This window comes from Dreissena polymorpha, chromosome 9, assembly GCF_020536995.1.
Source record: "Dreissena polymorpha isolate Duluth1 chromosome 9, UMN_Dpol_1.0, whole genome shotgun sequence".
Classification (NCBI taxonomy): domain Eukaryota; kingdom Metazoa; phylum Mollusca; class Bivalvia; order Myida; family Dreissenidae; genus Dreissena; species Dreissena polymorpha.
The window spans coordinates 104,942,597-104,963,028 of NC_068363.1; the positions used below are offsets into that span (position 1 = coordinate 104,942,597).

Sequence of the window (20,432 nt, forward strand, 5' to 3'; positions counted from 1 at the left end):
ATGGCAATTGTACAATGATTAAACATTGATAGAAATGGCAGGTTGAAAAATGAAGACATGCATACCTGTTCCAAGCTTGGTATTTACGTCAAAGCATGGCCTTCCCCTGATCTTGAGATGGTGCTGCTTTCCATAAGCAACACGGTTGACTTCTCTACAGTCAGGGTTTTCACAAACAACGTACAAATAACCACTGAGGCCATTTTGTAGTTAACCAACAAGGTTATGTATTTTTAAAGGAATGGGGAACAGATTACAAAACTGACCATACTGTAATTTGTTAAGCAAAACCTCCAGCTCAACGAGTCAATCAAGTTTTTTCCCTCCCCCACCCACTTCTGCTTACTCTTTTCACGCCATTTAGCAAATGCGAATAGCTTTTACGTGAGTCATTTTCACACAAATCGCCATCGCAGAGCTCGATAAATGAATTATTGTTATCGAACACAACGTTGTCGATCGGTGTTTTCTTCTTTTTCTCGATTTTGCAAATCGCTCGCTTTTATTTCGCACTTTCATTTTGCTAAGAAAATGTCAACAACCGTGACGTCATGAACAAAATATTTTATGAAACGAATTAATTTAACTTATATTTGTATTGTATAGTTATTAAATCTTAAAGAGATAAGCAAATTTAACACTTAAATAAAAAAAAATACAAATTTATTTCGTGTATTTAGTATAATTTCCGGACTTTACCGTAAATATCGCTTATAGCCGAAACGCTTTCAAAATACGGCGATATCGATCGACTATCCCCGATCGCATTAGGCACCTACTGCCTTAATAAGTGACTGTAGTGTAACGGTTATCAATAAAGCAATAACCGTGTAATCGCTGTCGTCTTGTAAAATTGAAGAAAATACGCGTTAACCAAAACTCGAACAGCAAAAGTCTGCGCTATTGTTAGAAACACCACAAAATAAATATATTTTGATTATGTTTTGTTTTTATACAAAACCAGAAAGTTTCACCGGTTCGCGTATTTGCCCAGTCCCTGTGATCATTTATTATTGCCCAGTCCCTGTGATCAGTTATTAATTAAAATAATTAGCTTTGCATTATTGGCAATACATGTTGTAGTAAATGTAATAGGCACAAATGCAGTACTTATTTACACTAATTAACACAAAAAATCACAACTAGGCAAGATATTCTTAAAACAAAAATATATTCATTGATCCGTAAAATAACTTCTCCTCCCATAAGCGAAAAAAAAACGTATTACGTACTAGTCGCCGCACTTCAGTGCGACGCCAATAAACTCCCAATCATAATTTGGACATTTTCAGACATCAAGAGTGTTCAAAATAGTTTGGTAGAGAAAATGGCTATTAAATTAAATTCATTTAACATTCCTACCGCCCAGTGTTTTTTTTTTACTGGAGAGATATTCTTTAAATCTCCAATGAGCATTGTTCTGGGGAAAAAATGGACATATACCTGTGCGGTATGTGTCATCCCAGATGAGCCTTGAAGTCCGCACAGGCTAATAAGGACGACACTTTCCACCTAAACTAGACTTTTTCTAAGAAGAAACTGTCTTTATACAAAAATACCATAAAGCAGAAAAGACACTTTACGCACATGCATTAAGCCCAGTTTTCCCAAAAAAAGGTTTATATAATCGCGTCCATTAAGGCTTTGCTAACACAACCACTTATGCAACGGTGATATTTGCAACAGAATAATACAAGGAACAATTGAAACTTATTAAAATTCGAACAGTGGATTCTAAGAAGAAAATAACCATTTATACATTTATGAAAAGGTTTATCTAATCTGTAATGGGCGGGGGAATGCGCACTCGAGGGACTAATATAAAGTTAACCCATTTATGCCTAGCGTCTAGAAAAAAAGGCCTTGGAAAACAGCGTAGACCCAGATCAGACGCCGCAGGAATTTCTGTAAGATGTATTCTAAACATAAAAATAAATATACTAGACATCCGTAATTTTGGAAATTATTGATCCAATTTAGAAGGATGGGAGAGTCCACTAGGCATAAATGGGTTAAACTGCCCACAGTTGAACAAATGCAAAGTTCACTTAAAGTACATACTAACTGTGTAGGCGTTATATTGGTTAGACTCAATCTCAATGTATGATTTCGAGCGTTATTCAATTTATTAAGAATTGCTGGTATTAAAATGTGTTTGTTCAACATTCATACAAAGTTAAATATTAAACAGTCTCAGAAAATAAACCAACGTGGCTTTAGTAATATTCAAATGAAAGACATGCACACTTACTGTATATTATTTTGAAAAAAAGGGTATTTGAACATCCTATATCTCGAAGGTTACGTAAACAACGGTTTTGGAAGGTTTTCCTTTAATAAATGTCATTCCCAAAGTCACAAAAGCTAGGGAAGCAAGAACACGGGTTACATAGGCGTTTTATTTAAACTGACTAGTCTAGACAGACAGACAGACAGACAGACAGACAGACAGACAGACAGACAGACAGACAGACAGACAGACAGACAGACAGACAGACAGACAGACAGACAGACAGACAGACAGACAGACAGACAGACAGACAGACAGACAGACAGACAGACAGACAGACAGACAGACAGACAGACAGACAGACAGACAGACAGACAGACAGACAGACCGACAGACAGACAGACAGACAGACAGACAGACAGACTGACAGACAGACAGACAGACAGACAGACAGACACACACACAGACACACACACAGACACACAGACACACAGACAGACACACAGACAGACAGACGACTTCTCTGATCTTTCGGTTTCATTTCTCCTGAACCTTTATTTTAGTTTAATGAATATTTACTTTTTAAAAGATCTCAAATCTGGCTTCGATCATAACATAACGCCGAAAACGGCGAACATGAAATATTTCGATGAATGGTTGAGCTTTAATGTGTTGGATGTGTATCTTTACGCACTTTGGCGTTACTTGTCTTGATCGTTTCTACAAATAAGTTTGGCTGTTTTTCTCAGTCCACAACGTAAAACAACTCCATACGGGCACTATAACATGTTTCAAAAGACAAAAACATACCTTCGAAGGATCGAAAGCTGTAAGTATTTCTGGCTTTCTTAAGTTACATTTAAATGCCCGCTTTGACGTTTATCTTCTGAAATATTTCCGTAGAGTCAATTGCGCAGTTAATTTCCTAATATCATATCATAAAAAAATTATCTGCCAATACAGGTCACATTTCTGATTAGATTTGATGATTTTCCAACTCAGCCGAGATATGTTTTGCACATAAGCACGTTTCATGACGATTTGATTTAAATTGCACTTTTTTTTATTTTTACAAGGTTTCACAATAGTCATTTGAGGAAAACCTCCCAACCTGATTCCACTCTATCTGCGGCCATGCTTCCTAGCGGATCGCTATCTTTTTCGAGTTCGGCTGAGATATTTCGATAAATGATTTGGAAAAACACGACTTCTGGTTTTGACATAATTTTAGATAGAATTTTACGAGAACTTGCTCACTTCTTTGCGGCCATGTTTTTTTAATATACCGGAACCATATTAAAACACGATCGAGGAGTCATTATAATATATATTTGAAGCAAGTTTCAAACCATAGAACTTAAAATGTTAATTATAAGGAATTCGCAATTTTCACTTTTGCCCGAAGAGAAACCGAGTCTGGCATATTTTTCAATTTATCAAAACCCTTCCGAAATCTACCGAGATTTCATTAGAACAAAAGTTCTTATCAAATTTCATGACGATTGCGCATAACGATTTGACAAACAAACGTGAATTTAACTAGTGGGCAAGTTTGTAATCTCTCATGACCCAGTTTCAAAGCCGGACAAGATGGCTTTGACACAAATTTGCAGCAAACATACAATACATATAGGGTAATTAATGTTGCCTTTATATTATTAAGAAAATGTTGACAACGGATGACGGAAAAAAAAACGTTCTTATAACAGCTCACTAGGCGCATGGTCAGTGTCAAATGGAGATAGGAAAAAATCAACATTAAATAAATTTGTTAGATTTCAGTTTAATAATTTTCGTGACAATTATTCCACATTGTTTATATGCTCTTTAATATTAATATTGAACATGTTTTATTGAACGATTACTCGACAATATTTGTGTGTAATTGTTATGTAAATGTGCTTGAAATTTTAAATATCATTGTCATGATTCATTAATAATGGTTAAACAACGAAACGCGTCGCAGAGTTCAGTTCAGAGACAGTGTCAGGAATATTCCAAACAGGAATGTGTTCTGAACAAATGCTGACACATAAGGCGCGCCGTTGGGTGCAGAGCCGGTAGTGACGTAGCTCTCTGGGATTGCCAGTTTGAACTGCATCGGTTGCTCGCTGATGCACGACCGTGCGTTCATGCTGAAGTGGTCGTACACTGCGAAGATGCCGTTGACCATCGGGTTGGCGGGGCTAATGGTATCCCCAACAGGAATACATCTATCGACGTCAGAACTTGACCTCTCTTGACATCCACGTATAATCAATTCTACCGAAATTTCGATATCTGTTGCAAACATATTAACATAAGAAACATTATGGACATCATTGTTTCTATAAATTGTTAATTAGTTAAAACAAACATAGATTTGAATAAATAATGATCTACGGAATGTAGGAACAATTAATCTCCAGAAATAATATCACGGAGGAAACTTGCGCTACCAGCCGTCCGTATTCAAGGTAAGTAACTTATTGCAAAACAATTCTGTAACATACAACACTGAACATTCACTTAATTCAATATGTCATGAAAGAAGACTTCTATTGCAATGCATATAGAGTGCATACCTTCACACATGTACCAGCGTAGGAAATATCGAAACATATATGGTCGAAATAAAAATAATACGTTTTCATAAATAATGTGGGCATGAAAAGAAGAGCAAGCGTAAATATATTATTGCAATGTAAAGAATTTCAAAATGTTACATTTAGTATATTCAAATAAAACGCATCAATACAAGCAGTTGTTTAACTGTGACGAGCTATTCTGTGAATGATGATACGCATTAAACTTAAAATATCATGACTGTGTAAGAAACAGCTCTGTAAGCAATCAAACGTACGCATATACTTACCGGGATCCACGTTCTTCTGCCCCTTGCCGTGCATCAGAGCGTAGTAAGTGGTACATATGGTTCGGTGTGAACAAACTTTGGCATCGACCCCGTTGCATGTGTTCAGATTCTTTAAAACATTATCTAGACTTGGTCGTATAAACTCCACATATCCCTTCGGAGCGTGCGCTACCCCGAAGGCAAAGTGTGTGCACATCGGGCAGTTTGCTGAAACAGAGATTTCAAACTTGAAACAAGATGCAGTCGATCACCGTTGTTTCAAACATCGTAAAACCGATTTACTCGAGTGCGTTATTTTTTCAAAGTATTTTTCGAAGTTTGTTTTGGTCCCTATTGCCGAACTTCGCTATTTCGAGGTATCGGTATTTGAACCCATTGATCCGGTCCCATCTCGAGTTTGAATAGGTACTATTGAGTTTAATTATAAATGTGTAGTGCTAATCGGCGAGATTAAGGTCTCTTTTCACACGCTTGTTTGCTAACAAGAGTTGTTGCCGATTCAGCAACAACTATTGTTTTAACATGTATGTTTATTCATGTTTGTTTAGTAGTAGTAGTAGTAGTAGTAGTAGTAGTAGTAGTAGTAGTAGTAGTAGTAGTAGTAGTAGTAGTGGTAGTGGTAGTAGTAGTAGTAGTAGTAGTAGTAGTAGTAGTAGTAGTAGTAGTAGTAGTAGTAGTAGTAGTAGTAGTAGTAGATGTACAAGTATTATTATTCTTATTAATCTTATTATTGTTATTATTATTAGACATTTTTATTTTCCGGTCGCATTGTGTTTAGAGGTCACTAAAACGTATATTTGTATGTGCATGGCTTTGCCTCTTTTACAATGCATTTGTACTACAAATAATCTTTTGTGTACATGTTTTTATACTTGGTTTATACGTTTTGTAAACTTAAATATGCATATAAGTAAATGCTATTAATCACTATTTTCTCTTGCCTTTATACTTCCGATCGCAAAATAAAGTTTCGGTATTCTTTTAAATATAGTTTTACCGCGGTTTGTAGTAAATTCTGGTTCAAGTGTGAGGATTGAGTACCTCCATCAAACAGGTTTAAACTCGAATTGACCGTTCAAGGGCGTTGAACCTCGTTTTGATAATTTTATGTCTATAGTTTTTGTTGCGTCTGTCTGTCTGTCTGCCTGCCTGCCTGCCTGCCTGTCTGCCTGCCTGCCTGCCTGCCTGCCTGTCTGTCTGTCTGTCTGTCTGTCTGCCTGCCTGTCTGTCTGCCTGCCTGCCTGCCCGCCCGCCCGCCCGCCCGCCCGCCCGCCCGCCCGCCCGCCTGCCTGCCTGCCTGTCTGCTTCTTTCTTTCTTTCTTTTTTTCTTTCTTTCATTCTTTCTTTTTTCCTTTCTGTCTTTCGGTCTGCCTGCCGTTCTGTCGGTCGTCTTTGTTTGTACCTTAATTTGATAACGCCAGTCAGACCTTCCTTTACCTTTGTAATAATAAACACTACATACCTCGTACATTGGCAAGTCCTACAAACAAAACTGCATATTGAAATAATAAACGTACGGCCATTATTCAACAAACATATACTGAACTGAAGAGATTTGACCAGTTGGCTTTATATTATGATTTCCTCTCGTACATATCTTACTCGTATGATATTATATCTTGGTGCATGTTTCAACCTAACATTCATTAGTTTCGTTTCGTTCGTTTCGTGGAATCCCTGTCACAACGTTTATGTGAGATATTAAACGATTATCAAAATAGTTACAGGGAGGGCTATAATAAATAAAAATGTATGCTGGAGCATTGAAAAGTTATTGGTTTTTCATGTTCTTTATCAGTTATGCCACTAAAATAAATTTTGTGTTTGTCATCATTTTGTCTAGATTCAATCCAATTCGCTGAATTAACATTTAATTAAATTAACTAAAGAATGTTCAAAAGAAAAATGGAAGATTCATAAATATTATGACATATTCTCATTGTATTGGGAACCGTAGAGAAAAGGTTTATTAGGACAAAACGGTATGCCGACCTATCTGCAATATTTCTAAGCGATATTAATGAAAACAAATAGCATTTTTGTTGACAGAATGGTGATATGATAGCGGACAAACAGTGAGATGAACAAACACTTTTTCGTACCATGGCCTCGTGTGTATAACAAGTTCCATGATCATTTCGTAATTGTTTTAAGATTTATTCCAAAAATCTAGTCAATAAATAAGCAGCAAAGTGAGCTTTGGTCTCTTAATTTAATTTATGCTTACAATGAAGTTTATAATGGACACAGTTTAATCAAAGTGTCATTATTTCTTGAGCTTTCACAGGATGCAGTTTTCACACTGAAAGACTGAGGGGTCGAAGGATAACCTTTAGTCCCTTTCATTCGTTTAATAAGGCACTAATGAAACAAGACAAATCGTTAAAGCCGTGAAATTCTTGCCTTAAGGATACATGACAATTGATAAACTCATAGCATAAACAACAAGAGTATTGCCAAGCAATAAAAGTACCCTACCGGTGAAACTCCACCATTTTCAGCAATATTTCTAGTCTATTTGTTGCCATAGCAAACAGAATTCTTGACGTAGGAGCAAAATGAAACGACGTGCTAAATCTCCATATTGACATCTGTCCATGTTTCAAGTTTCATGTAAAAATATGAAGAACTTTTAAAGTTATCGCATAATCCAGAAAAGTGTGACAGACAGAGCGCAAACCATAAGTCCCCTCCGGATTCATCGGTAGGGGACTAATAAACAAAACTTTTATGGAGTGATTAAGAATCCCACAGGAGACGTGTATTAAAAATACGTTTTATTTTCAATATTTAGTTTTTACTGGATATAATTATTCGTCACGAAGATAAATGCATTTTAAAAATATTTGTATACACGTGTTTCTGGCAAATAGCGCATAATCACACCTTTTACTATCTTAATCACCTTTGCGCACTATTGATCTCGCGTTGTATGAGTGCATGTCCTTATTTTTGTCATTATGATTAGCGAGAAACATCGATTAAATTGATACTGATTAGCGAGAAACATCGATTAAATTGATACTAGTATTAGATAATAGTAAAGAATTGCTGGTGAATACGGGCCCTGATTAGCGAATGGGGACCGTTTCAATAAGCTCTCGTAAGTATGTTACGACTCGTAAATCAGTTGCGACTATCGCAACTTGCCATTTTGCGTTTCAATAAACTTTCGCAACTTACGATATCGTAGAATTTTCTCGTAAGTAGCAGTCGTAGTTACGTCGAAACCAAAATAAACGCCGCGTATGTTGTGCACATAGACGCCGAGTAGGAAGCTTTTGGCTCCGTCTTTTTTATCGGCGACATAACAGAGGAAGTAAACATGTTGTTGTTTTTATACCTTGATTACTTTATTTTACGTTGGGATCAATAGGTCAGTAACTGCCCTTTGAATATATTTCGATGAAGATAAATAAATGAAAATAAATTGCAATATACGTGAAAACCCAATGTGTTTAGTATGTGTGTTTCAATTATATTGTTCAAAAGCAGATGAATGCGCTTTCACCCGCTCTTACCACTTGTGCAATAAATGATTAATTTGGCTGTTAGCTTTTATCTCCGTTGCATGTGATTTCGGATGTTTTTCTGTTCGGATAAATACACCATGGAGCCCTGTTTTTATGCTCCCCCAAATTTATATTGGGGGGAGCATATAGTCGCCGCTTCGTCTGTCCGTGTGTGCGTCTGTCTGTCTGTCCGTTCGTGCACAAGTTTTGTCCGGGCTATTTCTCAGCAACTAATGACCGGAATTCAATGAAACTTTCTGGAAGCTTCACTACCAAGAGGAGCTGTGCATATTATCAGCGGGTTCTGGTTGGTTGATTTTTCACAGAGTTATGGCCCTTTGAAATTTTCCATTAACTGTACATATAGTGCAATTCTTGTCCGGGCTATTTCTCAGCAACTAATGACCGGAATTCAATGAAACTTTATAGGAAGCTTCACTACCAAGAGGAGATGTGCATATTATCAGCGGGTTCTGGTCGGGTGAATTTTCACATAGTTATGGCCCTTTGAAATTTTCAATAAAAACATTCTTGTCCCCCCCAACTACTGTGCCCTCAAGACGTTTCTTTTTATCTGAATATAAAGTGCAATATTGTGACAAAAAAACTTTCGGGAGCATCACCCGTCTCCGACGGTTTCTTGCTTTTATTGGTTAAGGTTTTTTATCAACGCTATACAACTCGTAACAATCTATTCCTTTTCTTTGTCTTATGTTTTGTTAATATTCTGTCATAACGATGCATGTATTGCTAAATGATGTTGGATTGTAAAATGTGCCCGGTTAGGCAACTGTTACATGCATCAAACCTACAACCACCAAAAAAAATGATGATGGTCATCATATAACAACTGAGTTAGGCTGGTATTCCATCTGTCCGCATCTGCATATCCGCACCTGCAAAAAAATAGAACTAGTTGAAATGCACTGCGCTTATTCCATTCATCTACATATCTGCACGCGCAATAGGCGTCCGCAAAAGAACGCTCAAGTGAGCATTCTAATGCGGATGCGGACAAGATACGGACGGCATTTAGCACAATGAGGAAAGCTGTCATCTCAAAAATCAACTGAAAAACTATTAAAATTCATGAAAAATTACCCCGAATTAAACAACCAACGCAGTTCTGCATATCGGGACTCTGATTTCACCACAAATGTTTGGGAAAACATAGCCAAGGCACTAGAAGAAGTAATACCATTTGCATTCTTTTACAGACAGATGATTTGTACTTTATATATTCTTAAATTCACGTTTGTCCTTCATAATAATTATCTAAATTATAAATTTATATATTTTAAAAAATTATAATTCTTTATATGATAAAGAAAGATATGTTCGACTTATGCGGATAAATGGAATATAGAGTCTGTATTATGATTTTGCGGATGCAGATACGGATGCGGATAGATGGAATACTAGCCTTATCCGAATATCTTGTTCTTGAATACACATAAACTACTGAAACATATTATAGTAATTTTGTTTTTTCATATTACATTAGATGTATATTTAATACCGGTATTATTCACTTTTTCTTATTGTCCTACACCAACAGGTACTCATCACTAACAAAAGTAACATCAGTTAAAGATTCTTGGCCAAACGAAACATCAATGCCAAGCTGGCAGATCTTCATGGAATCAGCAGATCATCTGTCTTACGTAATTTGACATGCCTTCATGAGTTCAATCAACAAACATATGCTCGGTAAATGTCTTTATTTCTATAATCAATTACTCAATCATGATTTTAAACTGTTGTAGACAAAATGTTATTTATTTAAATGAATCTGATCATGTCTTACCATCTTATATAGATAATGGGTAGAATAATCAAAATTATAATTACTTTTCATTTTACAAGGATCCTACAATTATAATTTATTTACTTTGCACCTTTTTTATTCCCACATTTGTTAATTATTTCTTTGATACATACTATATGTATATGTGAAATGAAAATCAATAGATGATGAAAACTTGAGCACAGTAAATAAATGAAAATTTAAACACAGTTAATCAAATGTATATAAATGCTTTATCATGTAGGGGTAATTTTAAACACACAATACATTCCATAGGTTTCAAGTCCATGTACAACAAGAAATATGCATGAAGGATGGATTCCGCCACAAGTCCTGGGAGCAGTGGATGGGACTCTCATACCCATAATACTGAATAGGTTATATGACACACATGCAGTTGAACACAGCAGAAACTCTTGAAGAAAAAAATGTGTATTTTTTTTATTTGAACTTAAATGTAAATAATATATTTAATTTGAGCTCAACTATACCTTGAATAATTAGCTGTTAATGATATTAAGGTTAACATGCAACGTCCTTATATCACTGTTTCTACTACAGATTTTCATTAAAAGCACTAATGTATTCAGGGTCATTATGTTAGGTCAATGACTAAGGTCTATATCTCTGACCTGCATTTAGCTTAATAATGCCCCTTTTTAATGCCCCCGGATAGAAAGATCGGGAGTATATTGATTTTGGTCTGTCTGTCTGTCTGTCAGTCAGTCAGTCAGTCGGTCATTGTGTATGTCCCAAAACTTTAAACTTGGCCATATCTTTTGCAATATTGAAGTTAGCAACTTGATATGTGGCATGCATGTGTATCTCATGGAGCTGCACATTTTGAGTGGTGAAAGGTCAAGATCATTCTTCGAGGTCAGAGGTCGTACATATGGCTTCAAAGCAGCGCAATAGGGGGCATTGTGTTTCTGACAAACACATCTCTTGTTGAACTTAAAATGTTCCACTTAAATTGTGTGTACAGCTACTCCATATCCCTATATTTTCCACAGATATTCAAATAATCCTTTACATATGTAGTCAGAATTTTTATTTAAAAAATTATATAATTAATATATATTTGGGTGATTGTTGTAAACACTACAAATATTTACTGTTGTTGCGAATAAAGTTGTTGAAACTGTTATAACTGGATGTTGTGTTAATGAATCTTTAAGAGAAGAAACTTCTTGAATAATGTCACTTCAGCTTGTACCTTAACAATCTTTTTGCTCAACATGTAATACACTTTTAATGATTAAAGTGGATTGCAATACAGAGAACACAGAAGAAGCACTTACCTAAAAAGAATGATGTTTGAAGTTGTCAGCATTTCATTAGAATTATATTCATTAGCTACAGTGTTTGAAATGTGGTGAACATTTTGATTATTATGGCCCGAATGGAAAAAAATACTTGTTTTATTACTTATTTAAATTTTAGCAGACACCTAAAAATACTCTTCAGAATTAGTTATTTTTTTCTAAAGTAAAAATATGTCATATCCTAGAAAAGATACACTTAATACATTTAAATTAAAAAGATGCACTTAAAAATCCAGTCTAAGAAAAAGTGGATTATTTATATATAAAAAACATAAAAATATACACTCCCAAATTAAAAAGAACATTAAAAAAAGATTCATCTGATTCTAAAAGTGCAGACTTAATGCAATAAAGTGTACTCTTTAAAAAAAAAGTGCAGATAAAATGCTATTTTTAAGTGCATTTTGGTAAACACATTTCATGTTGAGAAGGGTTACTGCTGATCATGAAGAGATTAGAAACTATGATATGACACAATTTGAGAATCCAGTATTACTTCATTATTCTAGGAACACACTGTTATGTGCAGTTGGAATCAGACAACTGGGAATAAACTGTGGTTTTGAACACTGCATTACAATACATGCAGTTTTACCTGTTATTAATGTGTACAAAATATAATTAAAATGGACACTTGCATATATAATTGTATCATTATAATTGAATTTACTTTAAAACTGGGTGTTTAATTTGATTTTGTGTTTATAATCCTAAAAACATGAAACCATGTTGATGCGTGCATGTTTAAAAATACAATGAAAATGATAAAAATACCATCACTTTTAATAAATAAAACATTAGAAAAGCACTACTAAAACAAAAAGTATATACAGAATTTTACAAAAATGTATTCAGAGCATGAAATGAATTTGTATATGCAAGCATCTATTTTACTTATAATTTGGTAAAATAAATAAACACAATATGCAAAACAGCACATTATAATTGTTGCAAGTATGTTAAATTCCAACTTCACATAGTGAGTATAATTTAACATTACAATTGTATATTGAACTGGTTGGGTAGCTATATTTTGAAATAATAACAATACAAAATGCATTTTTTCAACCATAAGTAAAGCTTGATTGGTCATTGTCGTTTCGGGTACTACTTACATATACCCCGGGTACTCTTAAGTATACTTACATGTACCCCGGGTACGGCAAATACACTCAAACGTACCCGGGAATTTAAACGCTAAATCAGTCGCTGTCGGCTATTTTTTAAATTAATTATGTTGACATTTATGTCTAATTTTCTGTTCAATGACCTCTATAGTAACGAAACTCGTACTCAAAAAGCAGGTTGATGCAGTTTTGTTAAAAGAGAAGTTTGCTTAAGATAAATAATATTGTTTTACGGTAACAGCTACATGTAGCGCGTTTTCCGATATCGGATTTTAAACGGGTATACAACTCGGGTACAGTCTAATATCGACCGGCTACGTTTAAGTATATTTACCGTACTCGGGGTACATGTAAGTATAATTAATAGAACCCTGGGTACATATGTTAGTAGTACCAGAGCCGACAATGACCAATCGAGCATAAGTAAACCATATTAGGACTTCTGCTCATAAATAGGCGTTGGTATGTATATGACAATGTATTAAATGCAAATTCAATATACTTTTTGTACCTTTTCTGTATTTTTGTTTTAAGTGCATTACATTATTTGAAAATATACTTAAAACACAATTGAAATCCACTAATGGTTACTTTTGTTCTGATGAAGTGCACTTTTCAAAAAAAAGAAAATATTTTTTAATACACATACATGAATGTTTGCAGGAAAAATGCATATTTTTTATGTTAAAAGTATATTTTGTCTGCATCGGGCATTCTGTATGGTTCCAATACCGCTACATTTAATTTGTCAAGATCTTTTTGTGTTGTAGTTTAAAAGACAACGCAGTAACTGTAATTTAGGAACAGTTGCGGAGTTAGTTGGATGCACATGCAGATACACCACATTTGATAAAGGCGACAGAAGCAAAATAAATGAGTAACACATATTGTAACTGTTTTAAATATGTCACTTTTACAGAATCATCAATGATTATATTTAATAAAACAGGATGCGCTGAAATATTGCATAAAGTGTCTGTCTAGCTACTTTTATCCGAAGGTCCCAATTGGATCCCTACAGGCAATGAGGGAGGGTCCTCAAGATCATCTCTAATAACTTAACACCAAGTATTGGTTTTACCCGGGAAATATACTTCAGTGTCTCGATAAGCATTAGACTTTTTCAGGAATATAGCTTAAACAAATAGAGTTAAATAAATATTTATATGTGATATTTTATGATATGTCAGTAAAATAAACACTGCCTTTAGTTTACCAGTACCATTCCAATCTTGGCCGCTAGTGAACTATTTCAAAAGCACAATAACTATGAAACACTAACATAAGGCATATCGCAGTGTTCCACAGAAATGATGCTGATGATAATTGAGCATGATGATTACTGACAGTAGATATTTCTTAATTCCTTTTCTTCTAAGTTCTAACGACGTTACTCGTTAGGTTCCAGTTCATGTGGTGATAGGTTTATATATCGCAGCATTATCATCATCATCATCAAGTGGCGACGATTCAGAAGGCATACGTCTCCCCGATCTTGCATTAAACAGATGTTGTTTTCTTTAATTACTCCGACCCCGTCAATCATTATCGAATGAAGCCATTGTCTAGCACACTCGCACCTATGCCCGGTTTTATGATCTTTATCAGGTTGTTAAATACATGTGTGGTGTGTATTCGGGTTAACAGGTAACAAAAAATGTAGATTTAAGCTGATAAATCAGTAAACTTTGAACTGAAAATAAAATAAATTCAAAAAATTGCAAATTATAACCATGACAATAAAATAAATTTAAAGTTTTGCAAATTAGACCCATGTTCAGTCTTACTTAGGAAAATAATTTATTAGTCGATAATCTTAGCTAGTCAGTTGGCATTGACACTTACCAGTATTGCATCATCATCTTAATGTTTTATATAATCAAAATTATGAAAAATATAATTTATAATAAATCTGGATGAGACTATAATAATAAAATCCATATCATAATTCATTAATTAATGCGACCCCGTCTTTCATTATCGAGTGAAGCCATTGAATAGCAACCGCACCTATGCCCGGTTTTATGACCTTTATCAGGTTGCAAAATACATGTGTCTAACCAGATTAACAAATTGTAATATGGCAATTAGATTAATTCACGTTTGCATTAAATGTCTCAGTTCTCATTTGAAAGCATTTTTACAATGTTTCGCGTGAGAATTTTAACTTTTATTGTTAGTATTTGAATAAACACTTTCCTGTATTGCATGTGCGATGCTGCAATTTGTCGCAAACGTCACGTGTGATGCCATGCTGCAGCGAGCGAACGGCATTCTTACACACTAAACACTTGTCCTCCTCCATCACAAATTCACAATCACAAACACTAACACTAAAAAAATTTATGTACGATTAACACAAGTAACATCCAATATCATACCAAATTTCACAGCACAATTATAGAACTAGTAACCAAAGTTTAACATAGACAGCAAAATAACTTATGATACCAATTAACACAATAATAGCACTTGTATACGTTTTTGCAATAATTTCGTTAAGAATTGCTAAATAACCGACAAAAAAAACAACAACAATGGAACATGCCAAACAAATACTCGTCATTTACACCTTTAATCAAACGCAATATTTAACAAACAAACCGACAATCGATGCAATTAAAAGCCGGCACAATTTAACAATTAAAACAATTACATACATTGGTAACAGTTTGTAAAACATTAATGGTTTTCAATTAATTTCATTCTATCATCAATAATCAAAAGCAATACAAAGGAACAAACCGACAACACAATATATATCATTTTGAACACCTTTATTGAATCATACACCCTAGTTAATAGGTGTAATAAAATATGGGGCCGAATGAGCCTGGTCGATTTGGGGCCGAAAAAGCCTGAAATTTCGGACTGGGCCGAAAAAGCCTGCTACCAAAAATAACACTATTCTACTGTAAAACGGTTAGAAAGATTGATGTATGCAATAAATAGTCTACTGATCCCGCGAGAGCCATGTCGCTCTCTGTTCAATGCTTGTTATATGTGCTTTTTCTCAATTTTCAGCAAAACATTACAGAAAACAACACGGTTTAAAAACTCTACCGGATGTTTTACGAAGACATTTACGAGGGTGTTATTGAAACGGTTTACGATCATCGTAAATCCAATCGCAACTACCCGAGTTACGATATCGTAATATTTACGATACGATATCTTATTGAAACGGTGCTGTTAAGTCCCTTACTGTTGTTTCGCCTTGTGCGACCCTAGATTTGCCCACCTTCAATCCGCTCTGAATGTACTTGTCTGAAGCTCTGAATACTGATACAAGATAAGTATTATGCTAGAGCTTTTGTTTTTGTAACAATCAAAGCTTCGGTCATTGTTGCTAAAAATATAGAACATAACTTTATATTGTAATATTCAAAAAGAATATATGGGTTTGTAATTCAAAGTTAGTAAAAACCGGCGTCTGTTAATTCGTTCGTCTGTCTGTCCTCCCTAAACAACTTTAACAACTTCTTAAGATACGATGAAATCAATACAAATACGAGTATGCAAAAAGACAACAATATAAGTTAGATACTTCCGTTTGACATCAAATGTCAGGACACTTTAACTGAACGGTAGCTACATATACATATACATACTTCCTTTATTAAATGTATAAATAAAACTTTGTAGACACGGAAGCTTTAAGAGCAGCATTTTTAGTTGGTCGCGTGAACGGCCGACTAAATTTACAGAGCATATTTTGCAAATCAGTATGTGCTTAGAAGCCTTAGCTACGGTAAGAACCGCAACTCACTCTGCTAGGGACGATTACCGCTGCCTGTCTGCACAAATGATTCTGCTCTAGCAGTGAATGTATATACCAGCTTGTAAGACGACATTGGCCAGTCTAGTGTTTATCATTGAAATATGTACATATTGGTTGCTTTTAGGGAAAACGGGGCTTAATGCACGTAAAATAAGATAATCCTGTGCACACTGATTAGCATGTGCAATGCGCATAAGCTAATCAAGGACGACAGCAGCGAACAACTTCAGTGCCTTCAGCGCTTTGATTTTTATTGTTGATGAATGGTTTGAACGTCACTTAAAACTGCTACACATAGCATGTTGCATCGATTAGGGAACGCTTAACATGTGTAGTTAACGTTAACATAAAAAGGCAATATTAAAGGTAACGCACAGTATTAATTCGATATTGATTTGCATTAGTAGAATACTCCTGTATTTCTTTTGAGACAGTTGCTTTTTCCAAATATATTGAATATATTTCAGTCCTGTCAAAATATCATGCGTAAACAATTATACAGTATATTCAAACACGCAAATTAACATCGGTGACTAAAATTTCAATTAGTTTATTCCTTATCTTGTGGCAATATCAGTAAAATAATAACGCGTGGGTAATCCACTCTAGCGTTTTTAAAGGGGCCTTTTCACGTTTTGGTAAATTGACAAAATTGAAAAAGTTGTTTCAGATTCGCAAATTTTCGTTTTAGTTATGATATTTGTGAGGACTATTTGTGTAATACTGAACATTTATCATGCTCTAAAATAGCCATTATATTCATATTTTGCCAATTTAAAAACCCGAAAATTATCAAGCGTTGCAACGCGAAACGAACTAATAATTCAGAGTTCTGTTGTTGTTGTCGTGACATTTTGAGAAACTACGAAGATTGCTTATATAAAGTATAAAATACGTCTAAAATAGTATTTGGAATGATGGTCGAGTGCTCGAAGTCGTAGACTTTTTAATCCGGGACACCAGGGGTCAGTGGTTCGAGTCCTGCTGAGGGTTACCTTTTTTATTTTTTTAAATTTTATTCTTGAGTTTTTACTGGAGCATTTTATATTAAATTTTTATATTTATCAATATAAAGCATTTAATTACACACTTCAAAACATGCCAAAATCTGTGAAAAGGCCCCTTTAAGCCGAAATGGTGCAGGTTTACATAATTACTTAATTCCTTCGCTTTAAATGGTACCTGTTAGGATTCCAGGAGAAGACAATATTTGTATTCATTTGTTTTTCTGATGTCAATGATGTAATAATTTAAGACTATTACAAACATTACATATTTATGAGTCATCACATTAATAAATATTTGTAAAACAAATCTACGAAAAAGTCCCTTCAATTTAAACATCACTTTTCTAACTTTAAAAAGAGGCAATATTGTGTTTAAATGAAGGTGACATTTAACGGCTTTAGCTAATGACCTTTAATACATACCCTTTAGAAATGTAGTTAATATATTTTTAACTGAATATTTTATTATATATGGGTATTTGAGTTGTTCAACTCACAATTTTACATAATTTGACGAAGTTGAGAAACGGCGTTGATATTAAATTACTCGTCAGAGTAATAGATCATGGTCAGTGACCTCGCTTACTTACCCTAAAAACGAACGAGGAGTTTAAATTGACTATCGTTTGTAGCTAAAAACCAATATTTTCGTGCTCACAAACATTACTCTCGATTGTCGACGAATAAAACAGACTGACTTGAACTACGTGCAAGAAGTGTGTTTTTGTCTTAGCTCCTGGATCAGTTTCCCCATAATCCGTTTGAAAACTTGTGTACAGTTTCAAGTGAATATATTTAGTGGTTAAAATCATGTGCGTATGTTGACCGTAAATCATAATCTTACTTTTCTTAGTGCCGATGCGGAATTCGATAGAATGATGACGCGAAAAACTCGGAGAACTTTGATAAATCAAAGTACTGACAGTACTGGTGTGACGATGCTTTTGAAAAGGATGGATATAAAAGCATCAATTTAAGTTTATCTACATCACCACAATTGTGTATGTGGGTACGAAAATTTGGGGTAAGAAAAAAATGTGTACGAAAATTTTGGGTACAAAAATTATGCAAAAAAATTGGGTACGAACACAAATTTGGTAACGAAAAAAAAATGGGAAGGAAAATAAATTTGAGTAGGAAAATAAATTTGCGTACGAAAAAACATTTGGGGGTTCGGGGAAGTAGTACCCGTGGGGAACTTGACCCATTCAGCAAATCTGGGAGGTGGGTTACATTCTTGATCAAATATAACAAGAAATAACTTTAAAAAAATATTCGACGTGTAATTTCTTTACCACTTATCTTAAAAAACGTTCTGTTACAGTAAAACAGTTGTGGGTTTTAACATTACGTTTTAGCAGATATATTCAAAACTTGACATGCTCTTTAATTACACCATGCTCTTTAATTTCACAAGTATATCATACCAAACTTTATATTTCGTTGTTTCCTCTCCTAAGTTAATGATAATTGTGTACGGATGTGATTTCACATGCCCATGTGTATGAACATATAATTTTTTCTCTTTTGATTATTGTTTTTTCTCTAATTCAATAAGCTTAGGCATGTTTGTTCGTTAAGTACGACAATACTTATATGATGTTTCCCGAAAGTAGGTATGAGCACATAGTCGTAAGAGCACTTGAATACGTGAGTTCGCCCATGAACACATGGTAAGGTAAACTAAATCTCCGCGATATGACCTAATATGTGTTTAAAACAGCAAACAATATCCAACAAACGAATGAATTATCAAACATAGTATGTGCACTGATGTGGCTCTGTAATTTCTGTTTGAAAAGTTTATTAAATATGCAAAATGACAAAGCACGCATAAAAGCGAGTTTCGTAGATATCGTACGGCTATTATGTTGTTTATATACCATATTCGCTATAACGTTTACAAAAGGCAGGTTCGAAAGAATTCGTTTTCTTTACACTCATGATCGCGTTAAACGTTAATTATACACGTTTTTATTCGCAATTTATTTACAAAATCACGACAAATGTCAAATACAATTCAGAAAATGCATAGTTGTTTCATTGATCTATGAACATATAATGGATTGAATATAACTGATTTAAAATTAATGTTTTCAAACTGATATTAAATCTTTTTCCCAGAATATGCTGTGCTATTTATAGCTGAGCTTCCTATACCTTTATCAATGATAATCAGCGAGGTATGCCGATTAGAAAAATCGAGCTATCTCAATCTTTTAGCTCGGTCTTTTACATAGGTCGCCATTGTGAAGAATTTTTTCATGGTATGATAACTTAAACGAGCTGCTTCGCAGCATCGTCAAAAATAAAAGCACTGAAAGTACTGGTTTGACGATGCTTTTGAAGAAGATGGATATATAGAGGATATTTGTTGGATTCGGCGGAATATCGATTTTCCCAGAAAAACAACGAAAAATATCGATATTTTCACTGTTATTTTTCACTGTTTAAAACAGTGAAATACCAGTTTATTTCACTGGTATTTCTGTATAAACCACCGGAAAGCATAAAATAAATAAGCATCCATTTAAAATAATGTACATCATCGCAATTGTGTAATGTATTGCTTGTCATTTATCCGCAGGTCAATAGTTTATGGTTGTGGTGCAATCGTTTTCGTTCTTGGACACTGCACTCCCATCAATGAGATTTATTTACCTAAATATCTCATAATTGAACTTACAATTCTTTTGGGAGAAATGGTCCAGACAACTGGATAAAACAGCAACAATATGCTAACCCATTATTTTTCGAGGAACATAATTGAGAATTCATGTGCAGGCCCC

At 34.5% G+C, this 20,432-nt stretch overlaps 1 protein-coding gene and 1 long non-coding RNA gene across 2 annotated transcripts; one reads left to right on the forward strand and one right to left on the reverse strand.

Annotated features, from left to right (window-relative positions):
- Positions 1-3,993: 3,993 nt before the first annotated feature.
- LOC127844968 (uncharacterized) lies at positions 3,994-6,714 on the reverse strand. The gene is made up of 3 exons (XM_052375565.1): positions 6,547-6,714; positions 5,085-5,291; positions 3,994-4,510 (listed from the first exon to the last, which is right to left on the reverse strand). The coding sequence occupies exons 1-3, from the start codon at positions 6,605-6,607 to the stop codon at positions 4,200-4,202; spliced, it is 579 nt and encodes a 192-aa protein (XP_052231525.1). The 5' UTR covers positions 6,608-6,714; the 3' UTR covers positions 3,994-4,199.
- A 1,740-nt stretch (positions 6,715-8,454) lies between these two features.
- On the forward strand, positions 8,455-11,546 carry LOC127844941 (uncharacterized). Its single transcript, XR_008032980.1, has 3 exons — positions 8,455-8,545; positions 10,155-10,306; positions 10,680-11,546. It is a non-coding gene; the product is annotated as an uncharacterized LOC127844941 (long non-coding RNA).
- The last annotated feature ends 8,886 nt before the right edge of the window (positions 11,547-20,432 follow it).